At 42.1% G+C, this 26,735-nt stretch overlaps 2 protein-coding genes and 1 long non-coding RNA gene across 5 annotated transcripts in view; 1 reads left to right on the top strand and 2 right to left on the bottom strand.

The window, feature by feature from the left end:
• LOC121640415 overlaps window positions 1–26,735 on the bottom strand; it is a 601,409-nt gene that overhangs the window by 478,713 nt on the left and 95,961 nt on the right. The window lies entirely within an intron of this gene.
• Window positions 1,163–22,496, top strand: LOC121640432. Of its 3 annotated transcripts, none has more exons than XM_041986176.1 (11): window positions 1,163–1,212; window positions 1,330–1,365; window positions 1,473–1,489; window positions 1,564–1,690; window positions 2,328–2,672; window positions 11,068–11,403; window positions 11,540–11,641; window positions 14,888–15,211; window positions 17,221–17,544; window positions 18,987–19,322; window positions 19,394–22,496. In XM_041986176.1, exons 1-11 carry the CDS (start codon window positions 1,182–1,184, stop codon window positions 19,489–19,491), a joined length of 2,076 nt encoding a protein of 691 aa, XP_041842110.1. In that variant the 5' UTR covers window positions 1,163–1,181; the 3' UTR covers window positions 19,492–22,496. The 3 variants fall into 3 exon arrangements, with proteins under 3 accessions (XP_041842110.1, XP_041842109.1, XP_041842111.1); XM_041986175.1 differs by having other exon boundaries at window positions 1,167–1,212; window positions 19,391–22,496; XM_041986177.1 differs by lacking the exon at window positions 11,540–11,641 and having other exon boundaries at window positions 1,167–1,212; window positions 19,391–22,496.
• LOC121640571 lies at window positions 7,136–26,708 on the bottom strand. Its single transcript, XR_006010503.1, has 3 exons — window positions 26,401–26,708; window positions 7,543–7,553; window positions 7,136–7,147 (listed from the first exon to the last, which is right to left on the bottom strand). It is a non-coding gene; the product is annotated as an uncharacterized LOC121640571 (long non-coding RNA).

Genomic DNA, 26,735 nt, shown 5'->3' with positions numbered 1-26,735 from the left:
CCTCTTCACAGCTCAATCTCTAGAGAACAATTCCCACTTTGACCACCAGAGGGCAGCGTTGCCTCACGGTAACACCAGTTCAGACTGTTAATTTATAGTGAAGAACAACTTCACATTATGTCTACTTTACTTGAGTTTTTCACCTTCTTTCTTTACCTTTAACTTTATAAATCAAAGAGAAATGTATTATTTTTAATCCTTCTTACATGTTAAAAGCTGACTTAGTTATTTGGTTAATGAAGGAGAGATTTTCTTCTTCTCTGTATTGAGACAAGGGAAAATCCTGGAACTACAAAGTTAATATAAATTTATAACCAGGTCTCACAACTAAACATGATACGCTGCAGAAACAGAAGAATATTTGTTTAGTTGGTTTCTCCCACAGTGAGTATTGATCAGTGTTGGCTTATTGATCAGTGATCAGAAAGTGGGAGTCAAACACTGAACATGATCCAGTGTGAGGAAGCTGCTGCAGGTGCTGCTACCAGACTCCATTAATAGTTCACTGCTTTCATTCTTCTGCTGCCACAAAGTTTCAGCAGAAACATGATGTTTGTGGAGAAGAAAAGAACATTTGTTCCTCATCTATTTTCTCAGAGAGAGATCAGATGGAAACGATCAATCCTTCTTAAATCTAAACCACAGTTTAAGACGTTGTAATTAGCAAACAGCAAAGCAGAAGGATTCGTGTTACACGACGCCTGGTCCAGGTTTCACATCTGCAGCATTCATGGTTTTACAGCTTCCTTCTACCTGTCGTCTTCCATGTGAGACAGACTTTTCATTTCATTCAATAAATCACAACTCATTTTAAAATCAAACACCTTCAATCAGATGTTGAATGAAAAAGGAGCAGCAAAAAGTAAAGTCATTTAAACATCATGGAGCAGCTACACTCAGCTCAGAAGTCTCGTCTTCAAACCTCATCACGGAATAATTCTCCAGAAATGAGAGAAAACACAGAAATGTCCTGATAAGACGGTTTTAATGAGGAGAGTCGCTCTAAATAATCTGAAAGTTCACATCTCAGAGAACGTGCTGATGTTAAGAAAACCTACAAAGATTACTGGATCCATTTTAAGCTGTAACACGACTCAGAAATTCCTCCAATGACGTAGATTCAGCTTGTTCAGCTGTGTCTCTGTGATGGACACAGCTGGATGATTCCATCCAGCTGCAGAATGGAGGGAACATGTGTCCAGATGCTGCTGGGTGAGTCCATCTGCTGGATGTGTGTTGGTGTGTAAATGCTGAGAGATGATCACTGCTGCTTCCCACAGCAGAGCCGTCATTAAAGCTCCAACTGAGCTGAGTGTCATTTCTCTGCAGCTCTGATCTCACTGCTGTGCTGCACAACAAACGGAGGTTAGTAAACTTCTTCTACTTCTGTCCAAGAAACCCTGTCTGACAGCAGGAGACAAAATAAACCTGCACTGTACTGAACTGGAGGAGAGATCTGTTAACACATGAAGCCATAACACAGGTGGAGGTGAGTTCTGGCAACAATGAGGCAAACTGGATGAACGGGTATGAAACTATGAGGAAGCTGAACTTTCTCTGTAGGTGAAGTGCGTCAGAGCGTCTGTGGCTGATGAAGGTGAAGAACCTTTTAAAGAGTCTCTTAGTTTGAGCTTGTTGCAGTTTGACAGGAAGATGAAGATGTTTGTGGTGCTCCTCATCCTCCTGCACGGTAAGATCAGCTTCTGCTCGTCTTTCATCTTTCTCTCTCTGATTGTGTAAACAGACATTTCAGACATCGTATGTCTTCCCTCACGTGTTTGTGAGTGAAGCAGAAAGAAAGCTTGTGTTGGAGTATCTGGATGTTTCAGAGAGAAACTCTGTGAAGAGCTGCTACTGTTTCCTGAACAAAGTGCTGCTGAAAGTTTAGCAGTAGGACATTTGGTGGAACTGAGTTTGAACTTTTAGCTGGAAAAGTCCAAATCAGCTGCAAAATGAAGGAATGTGGGAGGGATTTTCTTGTGACTGTTATCTTAAGGATCTATTTACACTGTAATGAGATCAAATTCCTGTAACAAGAAGCTTTGCTGTAATAAGTTCTTTTCTGGTACAGAAAATAAATAAAGAGATTACAAGGTGGAAAATGGAGAAAATGATGAGAAAACAAGAGAAGCATCAGTGTGTGTGTGTGTGTGTGTGTGTGTGTGTGTGTGAGCCCATCTAATAATAATCTGACATGTTCTGGTTTAAAATGGATCTTTACGTATCTTTCATGTTCAGTTTGTCACAATAACACAGTTCCTTAGAGCACCATGTAGACAGAGAGATAAAACTACAGCTGATTTGTCTTTCTGTTTGTGTCCTCACAGTTTCCCAGCATGCCTTGCCTGGTGTGGTGGAGGTGAATGAGGGGGCGGAGTCAGTCTTGCTGCCCTGTCAGTACTCTGGTTTTATTGAAGACAACCCCACAGTCATGTGGACTCGCAGTGACCTCAGTCCCACATCTGTCCACCTCCAAGGAGAAAAGGGTGCTCTGAAAGAACAAAACCAGCGTTACAGAGGACGCACATCAGTGATGTCTGATGCTTTTGACACTTCTGATTTCAGCCTCACTTTAAGAAAACCAGAATTATCTGACAGAGGCGATTATACCTGCTCCTTCAGAGATGACCTGGGTAAACGGAAGGTGGCTGATGTCCAGCTGATGGTCAAAGGTGAGCAGCAAACACCTGCTGTGGATACAGATCAGGGGTAAAACTGGAAAAGACTGAACCAACAAACTGATGAATATTTTTTGTAAAGACTGAAAATGAAACAAACTCCTCAGGAAAAAGGGAAACAACAGCTGACTTCCTCAGAACATTCAGATACTTTCAGGGACATTTCATCATTCACTTCAGTTCAGTTTTTTAGCACCAGTTCATGACAGGGTGAAGACTGGAACTGGACTACAGACGACATGTAGAGCTGAGATTTGTCATGTTTTCTTATTAACTTAAAGGTCAGGTATGACAGCAAATACTGCAGGTTGGTGGAGGAGAACCTTGGTCGCTCTCGGTCATCATGCTGAGCGAGCATACCACCCTTCTGAAGGTTGGATGTCTGGACCAAGATTTAGACTCCTCTCATAAGAATAAGACAAGTATCCTGTTCCTTTATAAGAACAGTTCCTCAGCTGACCCCTCCCTCATTAATTCCTCCCCCAACGATCCTGGAGGTACATTTCTGACAGCTCCCTGTAACTCTGGCATCACTTAATCAGTCTCCTCTTTCTGTTGGTGGCTTACGACATGCGCACACCACTTTTTCCATCTTTACAGGCATCACCGCATATTGTTTTCATTACCACAGGAATCTATGAGAAGGAACAGAATCACACTTCTTGTTCACTCAGTTCTGTAAAAAACTTAATGTTTGTCACGTCAGAGTTGACAGTAAAACGTTTTTCTGGGGATCTGTTGGAATAATTTACGGGTGTGATTAAAACCCCTTCATTACGGCCTTCCAGTCGGTGCAGAGCCATGTAAAGACCAAGCGGCAACCTCCGGCAGTAAAATGTGAAGACTATGCGGAAGGGCAAAAAATTGCAGTTAAACCCTCATCCGCCAGGCGCTGGCAAAACAGAGCAAATCCCCATAGACTCCCACGTTAAGAAGACCTACCTTACAGCAGAAATAAACATGTTTAAAGCCTGGTACAAAAAACATTTTAGGATTAATAGGTCAAGTTTACTTTAACGACAACTGGGGGTGTAATTTTTTCTAACTCATCCGTTTGGATGTTATTTAATCTTGAAATTCGGCATAATTATGGGCGTGTCCTTTTGACTGAACGGTATCCAATATCCATGACAAGAAGGGAGAGTGCAGCACAACCGCAGGTTTTAGCCAGCTAACAGTGTGCCTTGGCTTTAGCCCACCTACCTCCATTAGCCGGTCAGCTCACGTTAGATCCGAGTTTTCTCAGTTAGCTCTTAGCTAGAGGCAGCTTGGAGTTTGATAGACGTCAGTCATCCACCCACACGTTCACAGCCCCCCTTTCAGCTCCGCCACTTTGCCCATTTTCGTATTTTCAGAGAGTGACAGCAGACGTGACGCTGCCAAGATGGTGATGGTAGAAACCGCCCAACGAGCTTCACTTTTGCTATTTTTGCTCTGTCCATCTTTTATATACAGTCAATGGTAAAGATGTGTTCTGAGCTGTGCTCCTTAGGAACATTGACAACACCATAACTTTGGTGTACAATATACCCAATCTGTCATGTTTGTTTTTCTTTTAACTGAGAAGGTGAATAGTTATTTTTCAATGAGCTACTTTAAAAATGCCTAAAATCCAAAGCGGTCATCGCACTGAGACTCAAGAAGCTAATACTAATGCTAGCACACAGCAGGCAGTATTGCTGCAATCTAAAATGAAATCATGGATAAAATTCCAAACACCATAACTGCTTACTCAGACTATAACTAGTGAAACCGAGTCTTCATGAAACATCGAGTCAACTTTGGCACAAATGCCTGAGATCATCTCACTCCATCAAAACATTTGAAACGGCCAAAGAGCTCCATCTGCTGGCTGTGGGTGTGTGACGTATCAGAGAGAAAGCGTTGACAAGGTTTCCTCACTTCATATCTGTCATCCCTGTCTCATCCTTGTCTAAGTGTTTAGTAAAGTAAACGTTTTTTACCCCATGTTAATATAAATGATAAAAGGGGGCTGTTAGGTAACAAGATTACACTGTACTTTAAAGTACGCCAGTCTGTAATGACAGTAGTCGGCTACTCGCATCTACATGTGTAGATGGGAACGTATGAGGGAAGAGGTGCTTGTGCATGTGTTACTGATTTTATACAGTTGTATAAAAATTAATACTGAGACAAACTGAGCAACTTGGTGAAGTGTTATAGATTTTTATTATAATGTTAGGCTTCAACCTGCTCCTCTTCAGGCACACTACCCCTCCAGCTTTGGAGACATTGCACCTAAAAGAAACACAATAACCAACTTCAAAATCATTAAAAGTCTATGATGGTGATTAGAAACCAGCTTGGCTGTCGAAGGTCCTGCAAGTTGTGGTTCTCCTCTGCACATCAGATTATAGTCAGACCAACTATAAGATTTGAACAAGGGTATTGACAGAAAGGTTGGAGCAGACACGGTTTATAAAGGACAGGCAGCTATACAGCAATCTCTGCCAAGTATACAGTATAATGTATCTTTCAGTTAGCAATGATGTCCCAGAGGTTATCACTGCACTAGACGCTCATAAAGCTTTTGACAGAATTGAAGATAAATATCTGCTCTCAGCCCTTAAGAGTTTTGGCTTCAGTTTTCATTTTATTCCTGGGTGGGCCTGTTATGCCCCTGTCCACAGGCTGCAGTCAGGACATATAATAATATGGTTTATTTTTTTTCCCCTACTGAGAGGAGCAACGGGTGCCCCCTATCTCTTTTGCTTTTTGATGTTGCTAGTCAACCCCTGTGTCACCGAGAGAGTATAGCAATTTAGGAGGAATTAGCAGAGGAGGATATACAAATTTGCATTGTATGCTGATGACCTCCTCCTTTTTCTGTCTGATCCCTGTGATTCCATTTCAGCTGCTTTAAAAATTATAACAGATTTTAGTTCATTTTCAGGATATACAAGTGAAAGTCAATACATCTGAATATTGCGCAAAATCTAAATTATTTCCCTAATTCTATTTAAAAGTTAAACTAAAATATTATAGACTCGTTATATACAAAGTGAGATATTTCAAGCATTTATTTGTTACAATTTTGATGATTGTGGCTTACAATTTATAAAGAAAAACCAAAAATCTAAATCTCAGAAAAGGTTCAGTGTTGTAGCCTCTAAGGGTTTGAAGGGTTTGAGTGGAAGGGAAAAGTGTGGGAGAAAAAGGTGGAACAACCAGCAATGATCAGCGCAACATGGAGAGGATTGCCAGGTAAAGGCCATTAACAAGGAGTGGACTGAGGCTGGACTTAGAGCTTCCAGAGCCACCACACACAGATGGATCCAATGACTTTACATGTTGTATTCCTCTTGTCAAGCTGCTCCGGAACAAAACACATCAGAAGTGTCTTACCTGGGCTAAAGAAAACATCAACTGTTTTCATTTTAACAAATAAATGGCGCCGCGGATGGCTGCCTCGATTTGTTGGTGCGCTCTGTTTTGTCTCGTTTTGTTTGTAAACACCGTTTTTTGTTTCGGTTCGCGGCTCTCTTTCACTACAGAAGAACTCCTGAACATTCGGGAAAGAACTCCACGGGGTTTGTTTCCCGAGTTTCTGGCTCCTACAGCAGTTTTAGTGGACTTTTTAGTCAAAGGTGCCCTCACCTTAACTTTACGCCGACGCAGGGGGAAACGAGCCGGCGCGCTCGTGCGCCTTCGCCAGCGAGGAAGACGCACGCCGCTACCTGGAATATTTCTCTCTAATGTGCGCTCACTGGGCAATAAATCGGACGAGCTTCATCTTCTGCTGAGGAGAAACAAGGACTTTCGTTCATCCTCTGTTTTGTGCTTCACCGAGTCATGGCTGTGTGGGAACATCCCGGACTCCGCGCTACAGCTGGATGGATTCCAGCTTCACCGAGCGGACCGTGATACGCGGCTCTCTGGCAAAACAAAGGGTGGAGGTATTTGTTTCTACACCAATGCTGGCTGGTGCAACGACGTAACAGTGATACAACGGCACTGTTCTCCCCTCCTGGAAACTTTTATTATCAACTGCAAACCATTCTACTCCCCACGTGAGTTTGCCTCCTTCATTCTGGTCGGTGTTTACATCCCGCCGGAGGGCAACGTGCAGGACGCACAGCGCGCACTCGCCGATCAGATACTGGAAGTGGAGCGGACCAACCCGGACTCTTTGGTTATTGTCCTCGGGGACTTCAACAAAGGCAAACTCAGTCAGGAATTGCCTAAATACAAACAGTTTATTAAATGTGCTACCAGGGAGGGGAACATTCTCGATCACTGTTACACTACCGTCAGTAACGCATATCACGCCGTCAGCCGCGCTGCACTGGGACACTCCGACCACAACATGGTCCACCTGATTCCTGCCTACAGACAGAAACTAAAACTTTCTAAACCTGTGGTGAGGACATCAAAGAAGTGGTCTAGTGAAGCTGCAGAAGACTTAAAGGCGTGTCTGGACTGCACTGACTGGGATGTCTTCAGGGCTGCTTCCACCAGTCTGGATGAGTACACAGAAGCTGTAACCTCATACATCAGCTTCTGTGAGGACTGCTGTGTACCAACACGCACCTGGGTGACTTATAATAATGACAAGCCCTGGTTCACATCCACACTGGGACAGTTGAGGTCTGAAAAGGAAAAGGCTTTCAAAAGTGGCAACAGAGCAGAGTACATAGAGGCCAAGTACAGGTTCAGCAGGGCGGTGAGGAATGCTAAACAGCTGTACTCAAAGAAGCTCCAACATCAGTTCTCCTCTAACGACTCTGCTTCTGTCTGGAGGGGGCTCAGGCAGATCACCAACTACAAGCCGAGAGCTCCCCCCGCTGCTAACGATCGACGTCTTGCCAACAACCTCAACGACTTCTACTGCCGCTTTGAAGACCACCTGGACAGCTCTCACACCTCCCCCCACCACACCTCACACCGGCTCCAGCCTACCAGCCCCTCCCCCACCACCACCACCACAATAGAGACTGTACACCTCTCACCATTACAGTGCCCCCTCCCCACATCCCCCCCACCATCACCTCTCTCTGTCCTTGAAAGAGATGTAAATAGGCTCTTCAAGAGACAGAACCCCCGCAAAGCTGCTGGGCCAGACTCCGTGTCTCCAGCCTGCCTGAAGCACTGTGCAGACCAGCTGTCTCCTCTGTTCACGGACATCTTCAACATCTCGCTGGAGACATGCCATGTACCAGCATGTTTCAAGGCATCCACTATCATCCCAGTCCCCAAGAAACCAGGACCCACAGGACTGAATGACTACAGACCCGTCGCCCTGACCTCTGTGGTCATGAAATCCTTTGAGCGCCTGGTTCTGTCCCACCTCAAATCCATCACGGACTCACTCCTGGACCCCCTACAGTTTGCCTACAGAGCCAACAGGTCTGTAGACGATGCTGTAAATCTGGCCACTCACTTCATCCTCCAGCACCTGGACTCTGCAGGATCCTACGTCAGGATCCTGTTTGTGGATTTCAGCTCCGCATTTAACACGATCGTCCCGGCTCGTCTGCAGGACAAGCTTTCACAACTCAACGTGCCCGACACCACTTGCAGGTGGATCACAGACTTCCTGTCGGACAGGAAGCAGCGCGTGAGACTGGGAAGCCACACTTCGGACTCCAGGACGATCAGCACCGGCTCCCCACAAGGCTGTGTTCTTTCTCCCCTGCTCTTCTCTCTGTACACGAACAGTTGCACCTCCAGTCACCAGTCTGTCAAGCTCCTGAAGTTTGGAGATGACACCACCCTCATTGGACTCATCTCTGGTGGGGATGAATCTGCTTATAGATGGGAGATTGACCGTCTGATGGCTTGGTGCAGCGAGAACAGCCTGGAGCTCAATGCTTCCAAAACAGTAGAGATGATTACGGACTTCAGGAAGAGCACAGCCCCCCCCTCCCCTGTCATCCTGCGTGGCTCCCCAGTGGACACTGTGGAGTCCTTCCGCTTCCTGGGCACCATCATCTCCCAGGACCTCAGATGGGAGCTGAACATCAGCTCCCTCATCAAGAAGGCTCAGCAGAGGATGTACTTCCTGAGGCAGCTGAAGAAGTTCAATCTACCACGGACAATGCTGGTCCACTTCTACACTGCCATCGTGGAGTCCATCCTCACCTCCTCCATCACCGTCTGGTACGCTGCTTCCTCTGCCAAGGACAGGTGCAGACTGCAGCGTATCATACGTTCTGCAGAAAAGGTGATTGGCTGCAGCCTTCCTTCTCTCCCAGAACTCTACTCCTCCAGAACCCTGAGGAGAGCAGGGAGGATAGCAGCTGACCCCTCCCACCCTGGACACCATCTGTTTGATCCTCTCCCCTCTGGCCGGAGGCTGCGGTCTATCAGAACCAGAACCTCCCGCCACAAAAACAGTTTCTTCCCCTCTGCCATCAGGCTTTGGAACTCACCTAAAGACTTACCTGACTGACAACGCATTAACACACTCCCCCTTCATTGGTCACTTCAATTTGTACATTTTTATTTTTATACTACAGACTGCACATTTCATTTAATGTAAATACACTACTTTACTCTTATTTATTTTTATGTACATAATTTTTATTTCCACTCTTATATAGTTTTTCAGTCTTAATGTTATATGTTCAGTTGGCTTGTTCATATCTTTATGGTTCATATTTATCTATTTATATGTAGGCACCGTCAAATCACAACAAATTCCTTGTAATGAAAGTTACTTGGCAATAAATCTGATTCTGATTCTGATTCTGATTCTGATTCTAAATGCTTGAAATATCTCACTTTGCATGTAACGACTCTATATAACAGGGTTATTCAATTTGGTCATACGAGGTCTGCAATCCGGCAGGTTTTCCATGTATCCCTGCTTTCAAACCATTCCTGTTTCTATAGCAACATCGTTATTTCAAAGAACTAGATAAGGCTACCTGACTGTATGTTTGGAAAAGGAAGATGCCGTGTATCAGGAAGGAGTGCCTTGAAAGATGGAGGGAGGAATGAGGGTTGGCCACGTCGAACTACATGTATTAATACTGGGCAGCTAACATGTCTAAATTAAACTTTCTGATTAAGCCTTCTGATGGGGAAATAATGCCCCTTTGGGCATCCTACAACCCTATAGCACTGAGTTTCTTAATCTGTGCTCAATTAAGGGATCAAACTGCCATAACCCAGATACCTAGGGCTCACTCAAGATATGGAAGCAGCTAAGAATTCACTTTGGGTGCAGACAGGGCCTCTCCATGGCTCTAATTTGTGCAAACACCTTCTTCCCTCCATCTCTAATTGATGCAACCTTTTGGATTTGAGCCAGAAAAGGTGTGGGTGTGGTCAGGGATTTCTTCACTTAAGGTAACTTCATGTCATTTGAGCAGTTAGGGTCAATATCCAACATTCCACAATTACATTCATAAGATATCTGCAGGTTCATAACTATGTCAAAAAACACTTTTTACATTCACCCCAAACTCTTCAAATTGCGTGATTAGAGGAATGCTTAAAGGTGGATCCCTTAAAAAAGGGGGCAGTGTACACTATTTATGATCTCTTACAAGGATCAGCAGTCTCCTCTCTAGGCCATATTAAACAGCAGTGAGAGATGCACCTAGGCTTGAGTCTTTCTCCAGCAGAAGGGGAGAGGGTAGTTGGTCGGGTACATCTACATTTATCAGACATGAGCTGCTCCAATTTAAGGTGCTTAATAGACTCCACTTTTCCACCAGCAACTCGCCAAACTTCTCCCAGAAACTGATGAGAACTGCCCGAGGTGCACCCTCAGTCATATGATCTGGTCCTGCCCATTGCTGAAGGGGTAAAAGGGGTAAAAGAATTGCACTAAACACTGCACAGGATGGTGCCACAGGACTATAAAATCTCTGCTACCCATGCCTCCATTGTGGCTTTCACCACACTTCTTGCAAGGCGAATCATTTTGCTTAGCTGGAAAAAGACTGCAGCGCCCTCTCATAGATGTTGGATGATGGACTTAATGGCACATCTGATGATGCAAATGGAACACCTTAGATATACAACTCAGCGCTCTGAACAAGAGTTTCGCTGGCTTTTGTCATCCATTCTTATTGTACTTTGAGAATGTCCACACTAGGTAAGCGAAGTTGACCCAGCATATAATGTTGCACTAAGATCCCTTTATTTTCGCTCTCCTTGTGTGTGTATGGAGCTAGGCAGTTGTGTGTAATACTGCAGTTCTTCCACATGTTTGTTGTTGTTTTTGTTTAAGCTAATGATATTTAAAAATCCCAAAAAATAACATTAGAAAAACTTCTTCATTACCCTGATGGTGCAGTCTTCGTTTCTAAAAGATTACTTTATTATTACTGTTTGTGGACAGATAAGAATCACTGCTTCTGTTGCCATCAGTATTAGTGATGCTGCTTCTATGATTTATTTTGTTCTTGCTTTTCAGACCATCAGGAGGAGGTGAAGGTGACTGAGGGGGCGGAGTCTGTCATCCTGCCCTGCAGGACAACACCTGACCTGCCCAAAGACGTCACTGTGGAGTGGACTCGCTCTGATCCAGATTTTATGATGGTTTATGTTTATCCAAACACAAGTAAAGAGTTTATGAAACAAGACAACCCCTACTGCAGCCGCACAAAAATGTACGAAGACCTGCTGAGTTCTGGAGACGTCAGTCTGTCCTTGAAATACCCCACAGACAGAGACATGGGAAGCTACATCTGCACCGTCTACAGAAACAAAGACATCCTGAGACAGAAAGTAGTTCTGATACACGTCAAAGGTCAGTGATGTAGATACAGGTCAGATACGGAGATACAGGTCAGAGATGTAGATACAGGTCAGAGATGCAGATTCATCTCAGGGATGTAGATACAAGTTAGAGCTCATATTTTCTTTTTTTTTTGTTTGTTTTTTAGAACCATTTCCATCCTGGGCCACAGCTGTTCTGATTCTCTTTGTTCTGTCTATTATCGTTTCTGCTGGTGTTCTTTATTATTTTCGGCACTACTTAATGTCAGGTGAGTCTCTTCAACTACACCATCCATAATCCTAATGGTCACCATGAGTACTCTTGTTGCTTTCTGATGCTCAGATTTCTTCTTGAAGCTGAAATAGTTAAGGTTCTAAACAAGTCTATTTGAAAACTGAAGGGAAACTTCAGGTTTTGTTCCCAAAGTCAGAAATCGCCCCTCAGATTAAAGCATTAATCAGTAAAACAGCTCAAAATTACCAAGCAGAGTTAAAACTTCCCTGCACCCACGTGTAGCAGCTGTTCTTCTTCTGTGGTGATTAGCAGCTGGCTAACCTGTGCTGCTGCTGCTTCAGTAAATGTTCTTCCTGGAGTCAAGATTATTCATGACCTCATGCAGTTTCAGATGTCTAACTGGGAATTCTCTGACTGGGAACTGTCTGAGTGGGAACTGTCTGAATGGGAGCTGTCTGACTGGGATCTCTCTGACCAGGAACTGTCTGACTGGGAATTCTCTGACTGGGAACTGTCTGAGTGGGAACTGTCTGAATGGGAGCTGTCTGACTGGGATCTCTCTGACCAGGAACTGTCTGACTGGGAATTCTCTGACTGGGAACTGTCTGACCAGGACCTGTCTGACTGGGAACTGTCTTACCGGGAATTCTCTGACTGGGAACTGTCTGACTGAGAACTGTCTGACCGGGAATTCTCTGACTGGGAACTGTCTGACTGAGAACTGCCTGACTGGGAATTCTCTGACTGGGAAAGGGATAAAATATCATCATAAAGCTGAAATTTTTTGTGTTCCATTTTAAAACATCTAGTTATGATAATAAAAGACAGTTTGCCTGAATGGAAGTGCAGACAGACCGAATTTTGCATTATAATAATGATGAATGTTCTTAGAGGCCCTATCACCCCTCTAAAATTGTGTAACATGATTTAGTCCACACCAGTAACAGTTGGTTGGTTTAACCGAGTTACACACAGAGTGCAGCCAGAGAAACAAGTCACTTATTTCCCAGAGAAAGTGAAGTCTGGATGCCAGAAAAGGGAGAGAAAAAAAAAAAACATAGGATAAGAAAACAAAGTGAGGGGCAGCTTCTTATTATTTCTTAGAGAAGAGAGGTGAGCAGCGCCTGAACTAAAACAGAGTTTGAGCTGATATCAGCAGCAGTTGTCTAGGCAACACGTTAAGATTCATTTGGGGACAACAGATTGATTACTATCAGAAATTCATCCAAGTTGTTTCCGCCTCATAATAAAAACCAGTTCCACCCTGTATCAATACTTTAGTCCGCCCCAGTGATCAATCATGACATATTTGGTATCAATGGATTCTTTGAAACTTCAGGGTTCTGAAGATCCTCCTGACATTGTGTTATCTGATAAACTGAATGCACCAGACAACAAAGTGTGTAATGTTGATAACAAATGATTTCCAATATTTTTTTAAATAAACAAAATAAAACAGGAGAATTTTCCAACTTTAAGGCCACAGTGACTGATCAATAAGTCAGAGTCTAGTTATATCACCTATTGTTGGTGCTTTTGATTCAGATTTAATACCTTATTAAATATCTAACCTGGAAAACAGGCTGTTTCATAAGTATTACTGAATTCATTCAGTCATTAAAAATAAGAGAGTGACTTGAATCAGAAAGTGGCCCTGCGATGGACCGGTGACCTGTCCAGGTGTACCTGACTCTCACCTGCTAGTTGCCGGGATAGGCTCCAGCTTCCCCTTAACCCTGAAATGGACTAAGCGGTATAGAAAATGGATGGGTGGATCAGAAAGCTGTCCAGCTTGCATCTTTTAAGATACAGATTGGAATAAGTTAACAGTCAGACAGGAGGTACAATACAAAACATGACTCATGTGTTGGTGTTTCCTAGCAAACTCCTTATTGCATAACAGTCATATAAACTGAACCTTTCAGCACCACTTTAACATCATCAGTATTGGCAAAGATTAACATCATGAACCACATGGTCCTCAGTCTCAGACCCAGCAGCAGAAGCAGGTCCATCTATTTCTACGTGCTGTAATCATTTTCATACTCTCTCACCTCGATCAGTTGATAATTAAGGCCTCAATAAAGGCCAAAAGCCAGTTTGACAAGGCACACATATCTAGAGAAATTATTATTATTGTGAAATTCCCTCTTTCTTGTCTTATCCTTCTTGTTGTAGCTGAGTTGGTTCCTGTTTTATTTTTCAGTTTCTGTTGGTACTTTGAAGACCTATTTGTTTACCATCTTACATCTTGTTACTTCTGAGTGGTGTATTTTATGATTAAACCTGCACAAAATGAGACATAATGATTGCCATGTCTTGCTACCGTGTTTGCAACAACATTTTGTTTGGTTCCACCAAATCTCACTCCGAGGATTATTTAAAAGTTGGCAGCTCTGTTATCCTGATATCTATTCACAGTAATCACAGTTAGTACAACTTGATGCTGCAAGGAATTGTGGGACAGAATTATCTTATTCCTTTTATAAAGAATGCTCCGATGTTTCATGAAGGAGATAGTAATGGAAACATTTGGTGTTTCTTTGTTTAGTATTTAGATCATTCTAAGAGCTCTTCATGGCTGAGATCATGGCTGCTGCTCAGATACTTCTGGATAATTTCTCTCACTGAGGAAGGTTCCCGAGTAAAGAGTACTTTACTACCAGGGCCTTAATCTCTCAGTTCAGTTGTTCATGTCCTGTTTACTTCCTGTATTCATTGTCTAAATATTGTTCCCTTCCAGTCCTACTCTTTGTTTCTGAGGAAAAACTGCTGGATTCTCATGAGCTTTATGCCTCTCCGTTAAGATAAGCATTCCTGTAAGTTAAAGGGAAAAAGACACAAAAGCTCAGTCAGTCAGAGATTCAGAATCAGTGAATGTTTCTTAGTTTGGTGTCAGTCAGAGCTGATCAGGACGTTCTGTGTGTGGATGGACAGATGGAAAATAGATCTATGAACTAAAACTTCCTTCATGTTCCATCAACACATCTCACCCTCTAATTTCTAATCAGTTCCTTCTTTTCTCACTCATCCATTGATTGGTTCTTCATTAGTTTTTGATTCCTTCGTTGGTAAATGTCCTAAAGAAGATAATCTGTCTTCATCAGAAAGAGGTTTCTGTCAAACACCCGGTGGCCTCGTAGAAACTGCTGGAACTTCTTCTGTCTGAATACTGAGAGTCCTCCACCAACATGAGACCCTGAGACCAGGATGAGACGGTCATGTGACCATCAGAGCTGCTGCTGCTGTCTGTACAGCTGATGGTGTTTGTTTCTCTCAGTCTACCAGGTGGAGGTGGAGGAGGGGATGGAGTCTGTCCTGCTGCCCTGCAGAACCACAGTTCATCTGCCTGCAGATGCTAAAATAGAGTGGAGGGACCTGGAGAATGACTTGGTCCATGTGCATCTGAACAGTTCTGACCAGCCAGAAGAACAGCATCAGTTTTACAGAAACAGAACGGTGATGGAGGGAAACCTAAAAGTTGGAGACCTCAGTCTGACTCTGAAACAGCTCACAGATGGAGACAGGAACACCTACACCTGCAGCGTCTACAGCCGGGACGAAAAGATCCTGGTGAAAAAACAAGTGAAACTCACAATCAAAAGTTAGTGGTTTAAATATGATGTTTCTGTATTTGTCCAACCAGCTGATCAGCTGTTATCAGTACAGTACTGTTTGAGTGTAAATGTGATTGAATGAGTGCAGCATTTAGCTGCTGTTTGACATTGAACATAACATCACATTAGAATGAGTGAATATGAGGAAAGACTGCAGCAGGCAGAGACACAGGACAGATGGGACAAGTTTGGTCACTTCTGAGGACAAAGCTTTTTTTTCCAGCAGTGAACAAAAACCTGCTAACATCTGGTTCAGTGTGAAAATGTCGAATTTTCATTTAGTCTCAGGAAATAGCATTGCTCTGGTAGTCACAATAGACATAACACATAAAAGCCACAAAAACACTCAAACAGGAGACTATGATAGGGTACATCCACTATCTGGTCCCTGGTCTACTTCCTTGGATGCATTTACTTTTACGAACCCTGGTCCTCTTCCACACACGCTACGGTTCATTGGGAGCCGTGTAAATGCTCATTAATCTCTGGTCTGCTTGAAAACCACAGGTCTCAGTTCACTTTCAAGTCAAACCTGGATCTACAAAACCCCAAGCCTACATTTATTTTTACGCCATTGTTTACTTGCCATGAACCTGCTGTTTTAGCCCTGGCCAATCAATGAACCGGATCTTCTTATTCTTTCTTGTTGGTCAGCGATTGTTTTGGGGAATAACTCCCCCTAGTGAGCAGTTGTTGCTACCGTACGTCTTTGTCCAGGTGGTTTGGTCAGCATGAGTAAAGTGCAGTGGGAATGTAAAGGAAGGTGTGACATTTTTTGTCATTCTCCTCCAAATCAAACTGAGTAGCCGGATTATCCTGGAGTGCATGTGCCCATAAAAACACCATGATGTGATGAAAGATATTAAATCACATTCACTGAATGTCCCATCTCACATGGGGGATCTAAGACTGCAACATCTCACAGACAACATAGAGCATCACAAAGATGGCTCCTGCTGACCACACCAGCACAAAGAGTAGGCCCAGACTTGTTCTTCAGGGATAAAAAGTCTTCTCTTCTGGTGGTGGACTACTTCTCATGGCACGTTGAGCTTGTACAGCTTAATGTTGCATCAATAAGCACAGTTGTTGCTGTGTATTTACTGTGTTGCTGCTGCACTGTATTTGGTCGTCATGGGATACAAGAGACTGTTATTTTAGATAATGGCCCTCAATACAGCAGTGACTTACTCAGACTTTTATTAAAATCGCAGATTTGCATATATTACAAGCAGCCCAGGATTTCCATAGGCCTAACGGGGAAGACAAATGGGTTGTGGCCACTGTTAAAAACTTGTGGGAACTGCAAGCATTGGCAGCTTACAGAGCAACACCAGTGGGATGCGATTATTCACCCTCACAACTTCTCATACTTTTCACAACTGTACCACAGCTCCCAGCATCACTGCAACCCTGCTGGCCCAAAATCAGAGGATTCAGTAGGCAAGAGAAGAAAGCAATAGAGAAACAGCAACACAACTACAACATGAGTCACAGAGCCCGTCCTCACCAGCCATGTCTGCTGGGTCAGAGAGAAAAGAGACACTGCCTGCTACATGCACAGAGAACACAGTCAAGTAGTTCTGACCAACACACACACTTTAAGTAGTAACAGTAACACAAACATGGCCGACACACCATACGTAAGGAAAAAAAAGAGTTGAAATGGCTGAAATGTTCATGATGGACAAGTTTGAGAGTAGAGATTTGTATTGTTAAAATTCAGATAAAGCAGAACAGGTTTTGTTTACATTTTTCACTGATTCTGCTTCAGGAAGTAAAGCTTTGATTGTGGTCATGTGACAATAACACTGAGGCCTGCTGCTGATTGGACAGACAGCATAAACAACACTGTCTCTGTTGACTGCAGCAATGGGAAAGATTTCAGATTGGACCCAGTCAAACATGTTTTACCTACAAATATTTGCCTTCATACAGTCAGAGAGAAAGAGTTGCTGCTATTGTCTGTACAGCTGATGGTGTTTGTTTCTCTTAGTTGAACAGGTAGTGGTGGATTCGGGGGAAGACTTTGTCTTACTGCCCTGGAAAATCACAGGTCACCTGTCTGCTGATGCTAAAGTGGAGTGGAGGGACAGTTACAGGATAGTCCATGTGTATCAGAAAGGTTCTGACCAGCCTGAAAAACAGCACCAGGGGTACAGCAACAGAACAAAGATGAATGAAGACCTGCTAGAAACCAGAGACCTCAGTCTGACACTAAAACACCCCACAGACAAAGACAGTAACACCTACACCTGCAGAGTCTACAGCGTGGAGGGGAACACCCTGAAGAAGAAACAAGTGGAGCTCACAGTCAGAGGTCAGTGCTTTAAATCTCATGTTTCTGTATTGTTCCAATCAGCTGATTAGTTGTGATCAATACTGGTTAGAAAGTTCATTTGGAACATGTGTTTGAGTGTAAAGGAGATTTAATGAGTGAAGCATTTAGCTGCTGTTTGTCATTGAACATAACATCACATTAGAATGAGTGAAGCTGAGGAAAAGCTGCAGCAGGCAGAGATACAGGACAGTCGGGACAAGTTTGATCACTTCCGAGGACAGAGACATGGGATCAATGGAAACATTCCAGAATTCCCACTTGTGTAGAGAGAAGTTTGTGCTGACCAGATGAGCTGATCAGAAGAGAAACATCAGCTTTTCACTTCCTGCAGCATGAAAGCAAAAACCCTGTTTTCACATCTGAGAAGAAGATTAGTCCTGAAATCAGCAGGAACAGAAATGAAGAAGATGGTGTGAGAGCTTCCTCATCTTTTCTCTCAGTGTTTGTAGAGAAACATTCCTGAATGACCGTCATTAACTAGTTGTGTGTGAAACTGAGCAGATGTGTGTGTTGCATCAGTGGAAGTAGAGAAACGATCAAAAACCAACAGGTGAGTTAATACAGTCCAGACATGAAAGCTCCTTCCATCTGGAATCAGATTTCTGACTGTAAGCTGGGATTATACTCAGAAACTGAAGCTTTCTCCCGCTTGCTTCACCCTGCAAAGACGTTCCTACAGGACGGATGGAATGATGCAGTTTTTATGTAGGAAGCAGCAAATCTGATCAGGAGCAACTGTTGCTGGGAATGACGGATTCATTAATTATCATTTTCATATTAAACTGGGCTGAAGTCAGGTTCCAGTGAAAGATGCTGCTTGATAGGAAAGCTCAGGGGGTAGAAATGAAGCTGGAAAGCTGCTTCTCATGTGACGGGAACTCGTATTTTCACTCATCCAGTTTTCTCTTTGCAAACTTGATGTTTCTAATGTGAAGAAGAAGAAAGAGCAGCTGCAGCTTTAAATGCAGTTAAATCTTCATGGAGTCTGGTTCTGCAGCAGCTTCTTCACACTGGATCAGCTGATGTTCACACAGTGTTTGACTCCCACTGATCAACAAGTGATCAATAAGCCGGCCTGAAGAAGAGAGATGAGGTGAGTGGATGGTGTGGATTTAATGATGCTGCTGCAGAAACAGACTGTGATGTGAAGGTGTGTCGTGTGTAAAATGCTGTGTGGACACAGCAGAGGATTGTTGTGGACTTGGACTCTGACAGTAGACATGTTTGGTGTGAAGAGACATCCCTGTGAAGCAGCACATGGACTAAACATCCCGACAGCATCAGTCTGCAGACCTTCCTGTTACCTTCTGCTCTCACCTGCTTCTGTCCTGCAGCTTTCTCTACAGCTTTGGATTCATTCAGTGACGCCATGAAAAGCTGCTGCTGTCTGTACAGCTGATGGTGTTTTCTTCTTCTCTCAGTCTGCCAGGTGGAGGTGAAGGAGGGGGCGGAGTCTGTCCTGCTGCCCTTCAGAACTACACCTGACCTGCATGAACATGCTACAGTGGTTTGGAAGCGCCTTGAGCCTAAACCAGAGATAAAGGTCCATGTGTGTGAAAACGGTTCTGATCAGCCTGGAGAACAGGACCAGGTCTACAGTGAAAGAACAAAGATGAACAAAGACTACCAGACAACTGGAGACCTCAGTCTGACTCTGACATGTCCCACACATCAAGACAGTGGACGGTATCAGTGTAAAGTCGACAGCATGGAGGGAAACACCCGGAAACTAAAAACAGTCCTGCTGAAAGTCAAAGGTTTGCTGATTTTATGGCTTTTAGTTTGTTTGTCTGACTGTCTGTCTGACTGTCTTCTGTCTCCTCAGCAGGGACAGTCCAGGTCTGGGATCAAACAGAGGACATCAAGAACGGAAGCAGATCCATTGATCCAGCTCCTCTTATGATGAATCAGTCTGATCATGGATGAAGATGGATGAAGAAAGGACACTCAGGCAGCTTCCGCCTGTTTTTACAGCCTGCAGACCTGGTATTGATCAGCAATGATCGGTGATCTGTGATGTCAGAGTGGTGTCATAAGTTGATCAGCTGTGTGCATCACTGAATCCGTTTTGGACTCCAGTACGTTGCTTGTTTCAGACTGTTAGTGTCCATGAAGGTGTGTCCTGCTGTAGTTCCTGAGAACTCATTCAGGAAGAAACTTTCCAGGAGCTCATCCACCATGAAGGAGTAACAGCTGGAGGAAGCACAGCTGGATCTTAAACAGGAAACACCAGACAACCAGCTGCTACACCTGTAAAGGGAACAGGAAACCAGCTGCAACAGCTTCAAGACAAAAACAAAGCAGACAATCATCGGGAGCACCTACACAAGACAGACGAGATGAAAATCCACCAAAACATCAGCAACACAGGAAAAAACAAACATAACTGTAGTTTCTCATCTTAGCTTTTAATGTTATTATGTGTGTTTCACTGTTTTAACACTTTAGCATTTTCCCTCTATTTAATGAACTCGTAAAGTTTTCTGAACCTGAATTTATTCATATACGTGAATTTACCAGCACTTGTCCAAATTTTTTTAACATATTTCAGTGATTTCAACATTTGGAAACCCACTTTTTTCACAATCAGTTTTTTTACAAGAAAGAACTAAAGAAAATATCTTCTTTTATTTTCAGTTTAATAATAAAATTAAAGTTTAGGCAAATTACTGTGTCTCTGCCCTGCACACATTAGAAGCTCTAGAATAAAGACTGAAAGATGAGATGAGTTCATACAAAGAAAAATAACTTTTTTTTTTATTATTGACAGCTTCATTTTGCTACTTGAATTTTGTGTTTCTTCTTCCTTCAAAGGTTCGTCTCTTTTACTTTGTTTAAAGGTCAGACAACTCAGAGTTGATGGAAAAGCTTCATTGCACAGTTTGGTGGTTTGTCCCTGATGCACCTTTACTTGCACATGCTCGTTCTTTATTCAGTTAAATATTGGAGTGAATGTCGAGCAATATTTTCCCCTTTCTGAGCTGCTAAAACACTAAACCTTGTTGTCTAAACCAGATTCTCAGAGCTCTAAATTAATTTCTCTAATCAAACCCTCCTGTGGCCAAACAAACACTGTTCAGGTACTTTGACACATTTTGCTAAACTCGTCCATCTTTTAGCAAAACCTCAAACACATTTAACACTTTTCACACTGTGTTGTAAAACTGTAAACCAGGGATGGTCATCTCTGGTCCCGAGGGCCACAATCCTGCAGGTTTTCCATGTTTATCTGCTCCACCACACCAGCTCTATGAAATCCAGCTGAGACAGACTGAAGACAAAGTCACTGCTGATGAACTAGTGACCCTTTCGTCTGTCAACAGACTGAGCATGAAACAAGTGAAGAAGCTCTTTACTGACATCTGGTGGCTAAAACAACTCTAACAACCCAGAATAAAGAAATTAGGAGCAAGTTAAAAAAAATATTAAATTATAGGGAAAAGTACTAATTATAAAGAAATATATTTAAAAATAAATGAGAAAATTCAAACTTTAGTCCAAAATCTCCATGTTGAGGATGGATGTTAAATAAATAAGATTTATTTTTAGTATTACAGAGTTTACTATAGTAACATTTATTACTGTTGGGACAGATTTTATTGATGCAATGAATTTTTTATACCATGTTTTGTATATTAATGTTTTTAATAATAGATGTAAAAATATAAAAATAAAAAGGGGTTTTATAATACCGCTAAGGATGTGGCTGATGCGATCCAGTATCAGTATGTGGTTCCGATAACAACTTAATTCATGGATCGGAAATTTCCATTCAGGAAATCCATTCTGCAGTTTGCAGCAGGTTAGCATTGAGCAGCACTCAAGTTAGCAAACATTTCCACTCAACATGTCCACAGTGTGGAGATATTTTTCAGCTGAAACCCCCAAAGCAAGACAGCAACATGCAATGTTTGTAAAGCTGTTGTTCTGAGAGATGGAACCTCCGTCGTGATGTACAACACCACTAATTTAATCACACATTTAAAAAAGAACCACTTAAAAGAGCACAAAGACTTTTTAGCCAGCGGGAGAAAGAGGAAAAGAGCCGGCAGGAATCTCTTGTGGAGTTATTCAAAAAGCAAAGTAAACTTTCAGCAGAAGTAAAAGCTAAAGGGATTACAGAGAAGTTGTTCAGTTTCATCGTACTCGATGACAAACCGTTGTCGGTGGTGGAAAACAAGATGTTTCACAGCCTGATTAAACACTTGCAGCCAAGGTATAGTTTATCATCCAGGAGACATTTATCAGAGACACGAGCATTAATTTACTGATCAAATTGTTTTAACTTTTCTTTTATTGCAAATATTTAAAAACCTTGTTTTTTATGCTAAGAGTCTGTGTAGCTAATTTGTGCTGATCAGATGAAGCAGCCCTTTGTATTTACTTGGAAAGGAGTAGTCTAGAAGTTCACCCCTTTTTTCATGTTGACACAAACTGTGTTGCTGTGGTGATCTGTGCTGTTTATATGACAGTTTTTTATCTTGTATATTGTACTAGTATGTAGTATCTAGTAACCCTGTCTTAAAATTGAATAACTATCACCTTACAGTTGCAGGTTTGTTTTCAGGATGGGATTTTTCCTGTTTTCTGACCTCATGCTTCAAGTTGCCTTTTGGGACATGCATTGGTACATATATTTGCTTGTAAAGAGGAGTTTAGTAAAGTCTCATGTAAAAAGAAAAACAATAATAATAACAATAATAGAACTCTGGTATCAGAATAGTATCTGTAAATGTGGATCGGTGCTTCCCTAAACACTGTTTAAACTCTAAATTCTGTGCTGTTTTTATTTAGTCATATTTAATTACATCATGTAAATATCTTATTGCTGTAGCACTTGAATCTTCACATTGGACATAATTAAAGAGGTACATGTGATTACTTTTGTCTGTTATTGTTATGGACTCTATTAGCAGAATAAAGTAATGACAACAGGCTGCAGGTTTTTATTGTTAAATGTTTTGTAAGACTAATTTTCTCAAAAAATAAATAAATATATATATATATATATCTATTTAAGAATGCATTTATATACAAATAAATTAGACATTAATATTTTATATAACGATGCCTTTAAATCAGAGGATTATAATAATAATATCTAATCTTACAGGGATAAATGAACCACATCTGCTTCTGATTAACACAAAGTTTTTAGTTTTCTCTTTGACAATGATTCTTCCCACCCATTCAGAATATAACTTACTTTAAACCCCATAAACACTATTATTTATCAGTGATTATTGATTATTGATAGATAATATAGTATTATTGTTAGTTAGTCATATTTATGAGGTTTCAAACGTTTTTCACCAGTAATTGAACACAAAAACAATCATCTTAAACATTTACAAACAATAACATTTAATCCCAGTTAAACACAACCGCTCACTTCCTGTCCGACCAATATGGTGGACGCGCAGAAGAAAGAAAAAGTTGGAGACGCCGCCCCTCAACTGAAACTTAGATTATATTACCAAGTGATTGAAAGAGTAAAGTAATTCAAGTTTTCGGGTGTATTGTTTGATGAAAAAACTTACTCAAGCATGTCATACTGAGGAGATTGTGGGAAAATTAAAAATAGTGCTTAATGTAGAGAGGTGTTTGGTTGGACAAGACGGGGTGCAAACAGACAGGCTTTGAAAGCTTTGTATACTGGTCTAATAAGGACTACAGTAGATTATGGTTGTGTAGTGTTTGGATCCGCTGCTGACACAGTTCTAAACAAACTGGATAACATTCAGAGTCAGGCGTTACGCTTCATCTCTGGTGCTGTTAAGACAACTCCAGTGGCAGCATTGCAAGTTGAGGTGGGAGACATGCCGTTTGTACTTAGAAGACTGCAGCTGTCTTTAAATTATTGAGTTAATTTAAAAGAACACAGTCAGACCCCCACACAAGCTACAGTGCAACCATGCTGGGAAGTGGAGAAGAAGAGATATAAGAGCTTTGGATGGAAAGTGTTGGGAAGAGCAGCTGAAATGGGAAAAACTGGAATAAACATCAGCCCGGCTGTGCCAAGGTCGGTAATTCCACCAAGGATCACTCCCAGTGGAGAAGTGGACTGTACCTTACTGGAAAAGAAGAGCAGGGGGGAGGGGTTGTAATTCAGGTTCTGTTCAGGCATAGATTGACAAGTTTTATAGTTACATAAAAATATATACAGACGCAGCCGAGAATCCATCGGGTAGTGCAGGAGCAGCCGTCGTTTATTATATATATAATTTTCTGGATAAATTAGATCATTTTTGTTGAAATATTCTCGTCTGTAAAAGACAAACAGGTTTTTTTTCTTTTTTAAAAAAAATATTTCTAAATACAAACAGGACTGCACAGATTTAGTTAACGTGCTGCTCAGTATTCACGTTTCTGTCAAACCTCCAGTATGCATCTGACCACCTTCACATACTGTATCCCATGATGCACTGCAGCTGTCTCAAAACTCAAACATTTTATTTTATTCCTGCTTTTATTATTGGATTACAACAACTTTGTATTTAATCTGTGTTCTTTCACTGCTTGGACATCAGAAGAACTGCTTCATGGTGGAAGGAGGATCTTCAGCTGTGTCTTTGTGTCCACACACTCATCCTGTATCAGGCTGAACCTCCAGTGGTCCAGGTCTTCCTCTGGTCCAGTTCAGACCAGTGTGGTCTCTCTGATGCTGCTATGGAAGTGAAGAGTTCCTCTCCTGAGAGCCATGACACAGATAAACTCAGCTCTTGGTTTTATTCCACCTGTAAGATTTTAGATGTTGTGGCTCCTCTAAAATCCAGGTTCCCTAAAGCCAAAGCTGAGCCGTGGTTGGATGAAACGACTCGCGCTGTCAGACGCCGGTGCCGAAAAGCTGAACCAAAGTAGAAGACGGATAAACTTCAGGTGTTGTTCCAGATTTTAAATGACTGCTGGCATCAATATAAAAAAGTGAGAGATGTAAGAAGAAAATATCTGTCTGATATCATTATGTCCACGAGCCTCGGGTTTTATTTAAAACAATAGATTATGATCTTAATGTTCCTCAGACTGTTAGTATTGATCCCTCAATTGAAGCATGTGAAAGATTTTTAATTTCTTTGTAGATAAGGTGATTTCTTTTAGGGCTCAGATACCGTCTTCGGTCTTTGACCCATCAGTTTCTGCCCCCTGTTCTTCTCCTTTTTACCGGTTTGAACCGGTGTCTTCGTCTTTTCACTGTCAGATTGTTGGTAATCTGAAGCCCTCGGGTTCCCCTACAAATGCTCTCCCACCACAATTATTCAAGGAGCTTATTTCCACTGTAGGACCATTGGTTCTTGCTGTTATTAACAACAATCTGTCCTCAGGTCTGGTTCCTAAAGATTATAAGATACTATGTCCAACCACTGCTCATCAAACCAGCCTGGATCCCACCGTTCTGTGTAATTTCAGACCAATTTCCAAGCTTCCTTTCATTTCAAAAATCTTAGAGAGGATTGTTTTCTCACAGATAAAGGAGTTTTTAGAGGTAAATAATGTTTTTGAGGTCTTTCAGTCTGGTTTTACGTCTCTTCATAGCACTGAGTCGCCTCTACTGAGGTTTTAATGATCTTCTTTTAGCTACAGATTCTGGTGACCATGTGATCTTGGTTTTATTGGATTTAACAGCAGCCTTTGACACAATGGATCACAACATTTTAATGACATGTCTGGAGCACTGTGTTGGAAATCGTGGTATTGCCCTGGAATGGTTCAGGTCCTACCTGTCTGAGAGGACATAATCTGTTAAATTGGACCATTTCCAGTCATCCCCTGCTCCTCTATCATGTGGCGTCCCTCAGGGGTCCATTCTTGGGCCTTTGCTCTTTTTATTATACCTCCTTCCCCTCGGGTCAGTTATTAGGAAGCACGCTTAAGAAAAACTTTTAATCTCTCAATGAACTCAAAGCCTGGTTGGCCTTATTTTTTTTTTTTTTTTTTTTTTTTTTTTTTTTTGTCCTGGTCCTGGTGGGTCCTCTCCTGTCGACTTGGTCCTCTGGCACAGTATTATAAAGTTGCTGTCCCAAATCTGGGTGTAAAAATGGACATTGATTTTAATCTAGACAGGCAGATTGGCGCAGTGGTCAAATCTAGCTTTTTCCAGCTGAGGCAGCTGGCAAAGACCAAACACATTCATTCAAAGCAGGACTTTGAAACAGTAATTCATGCATTTATAACAACATGGTTGGACTACTGCAATGTCTTGTACTTTGGTGTCTCTCAGAAACCTCTGTCCCGTCTGCAGCTCGTCTGTTGACTGGAACAAGAAAGAGAGAACACATTTATCCAGTTTTAACCACACTGCACAGGTTGCCTGTTCATTTTAGGGTTCTTTTTAAAATCCTTTTATTTGTTTTTAAGTCTTTAAATGACCTTGTCCCACCCCACCTCTCTGAGCTGCTTCACATGTACTCCCCCTCCCGGTCCCTCCGGTCAGCGGGTCAGCTGCTCCTGGAGGTGTTGAGGACGTGGAGGAAGCTCAGAGGGGACAGGCTTTTCTGTGGAGGGACCAGAGCTGTGGACGTCTCTGCCACTGCAGGTCAGACCAGCTTCATCACTGTCCAGGTTTAAATCCCTGCTTAGACCCTCTTTTCATTAGCGTTTCACTCAGTATGAGTTTGCTTTTTTTGCTTGTTTTGTTTTTTTTTTATTTTATTGTTTTGCTGATTTTATTGCCTTGTCCTTTATTATTTAATGTTTTATTGTTTTAGTTGTTTTATGTTCAGCTCTTTGTCCAGTGGTTGCTGTCCTAAAGTGCTCTTATAAATAAAGTTGGCTTGGCTCTGATCTCATAAACTCTCTAATCTGTGTTGCTTCCTCTCCTGCAGGACAGACAAACACGACGTCTCTCTGCCATGTAGAGCTGGACATGATGGAAACATCGTAGCTGTGAGGTGGACCAGAACTGATCTGGAGCAAGAAGATATTCTTTTCTACAGAGATGGTCATCTTGATCCAGACCACCAGCATCCATCTTTCCAGAACCAGTCAGAAGAAATGCTGTTACATCCAGGATGTGTCACTTTTCTGTGTTTTACCCACTGTGTTTCTTGTACTTTGATGATGATGATGGTAATTATGGTCATGATGAAGATTGTGTTTGAAATCTGTTCATTTCATCTGAAACTGAATCTTCTGTTTGTTTCTATCTATCTGTTTCTATCTGTTCTTTTTTG

This window comes from Melanotaenia boesemani, chromosome 5, assembly GCF_017639745.1.
Source record: "Melanotaenia boesemani isolate fMelBoe1 chromosome 5, fMelBoe1.pri, whole genome shotgun sequence".
In the NCBI taxonomy this organism is placed as follows: domain Eukaryota; kingdom Metazoa; phylum Chordata; class Actinopteri; order Atheriniformes; family Melanotaeniidae; genus Melanotaenia; species Melanotaenia boesemani.
This window is presented reverse-complemented; position numbering and strand designations above follow the sequence as displayed.

Excerpts from the sequence above, each read along its gene's own strand:
- LOC121640432 (XM_041986175.1), top strand. The coding sequence starts at position 1,182 with ATGGAGGGAACATGTGTCCAGATGCTGCTGG. Across the intron at positions 1,213-1,329 it reads ATGTGTCCAGATGCTGCTGG|CTCTGATCTCACTGCTGTGC; the intron begins GTGAGTCCATCT and ends ATTTCTCTGCAG. Across the intron at positions 1,691-2,327 it reads GCTCCTCATCCTCCTGCACG|TTTCCCAGCATGCCTTGCCT; the intron begins GTAAGATCAGCT and ends GTGTCCTCACAG.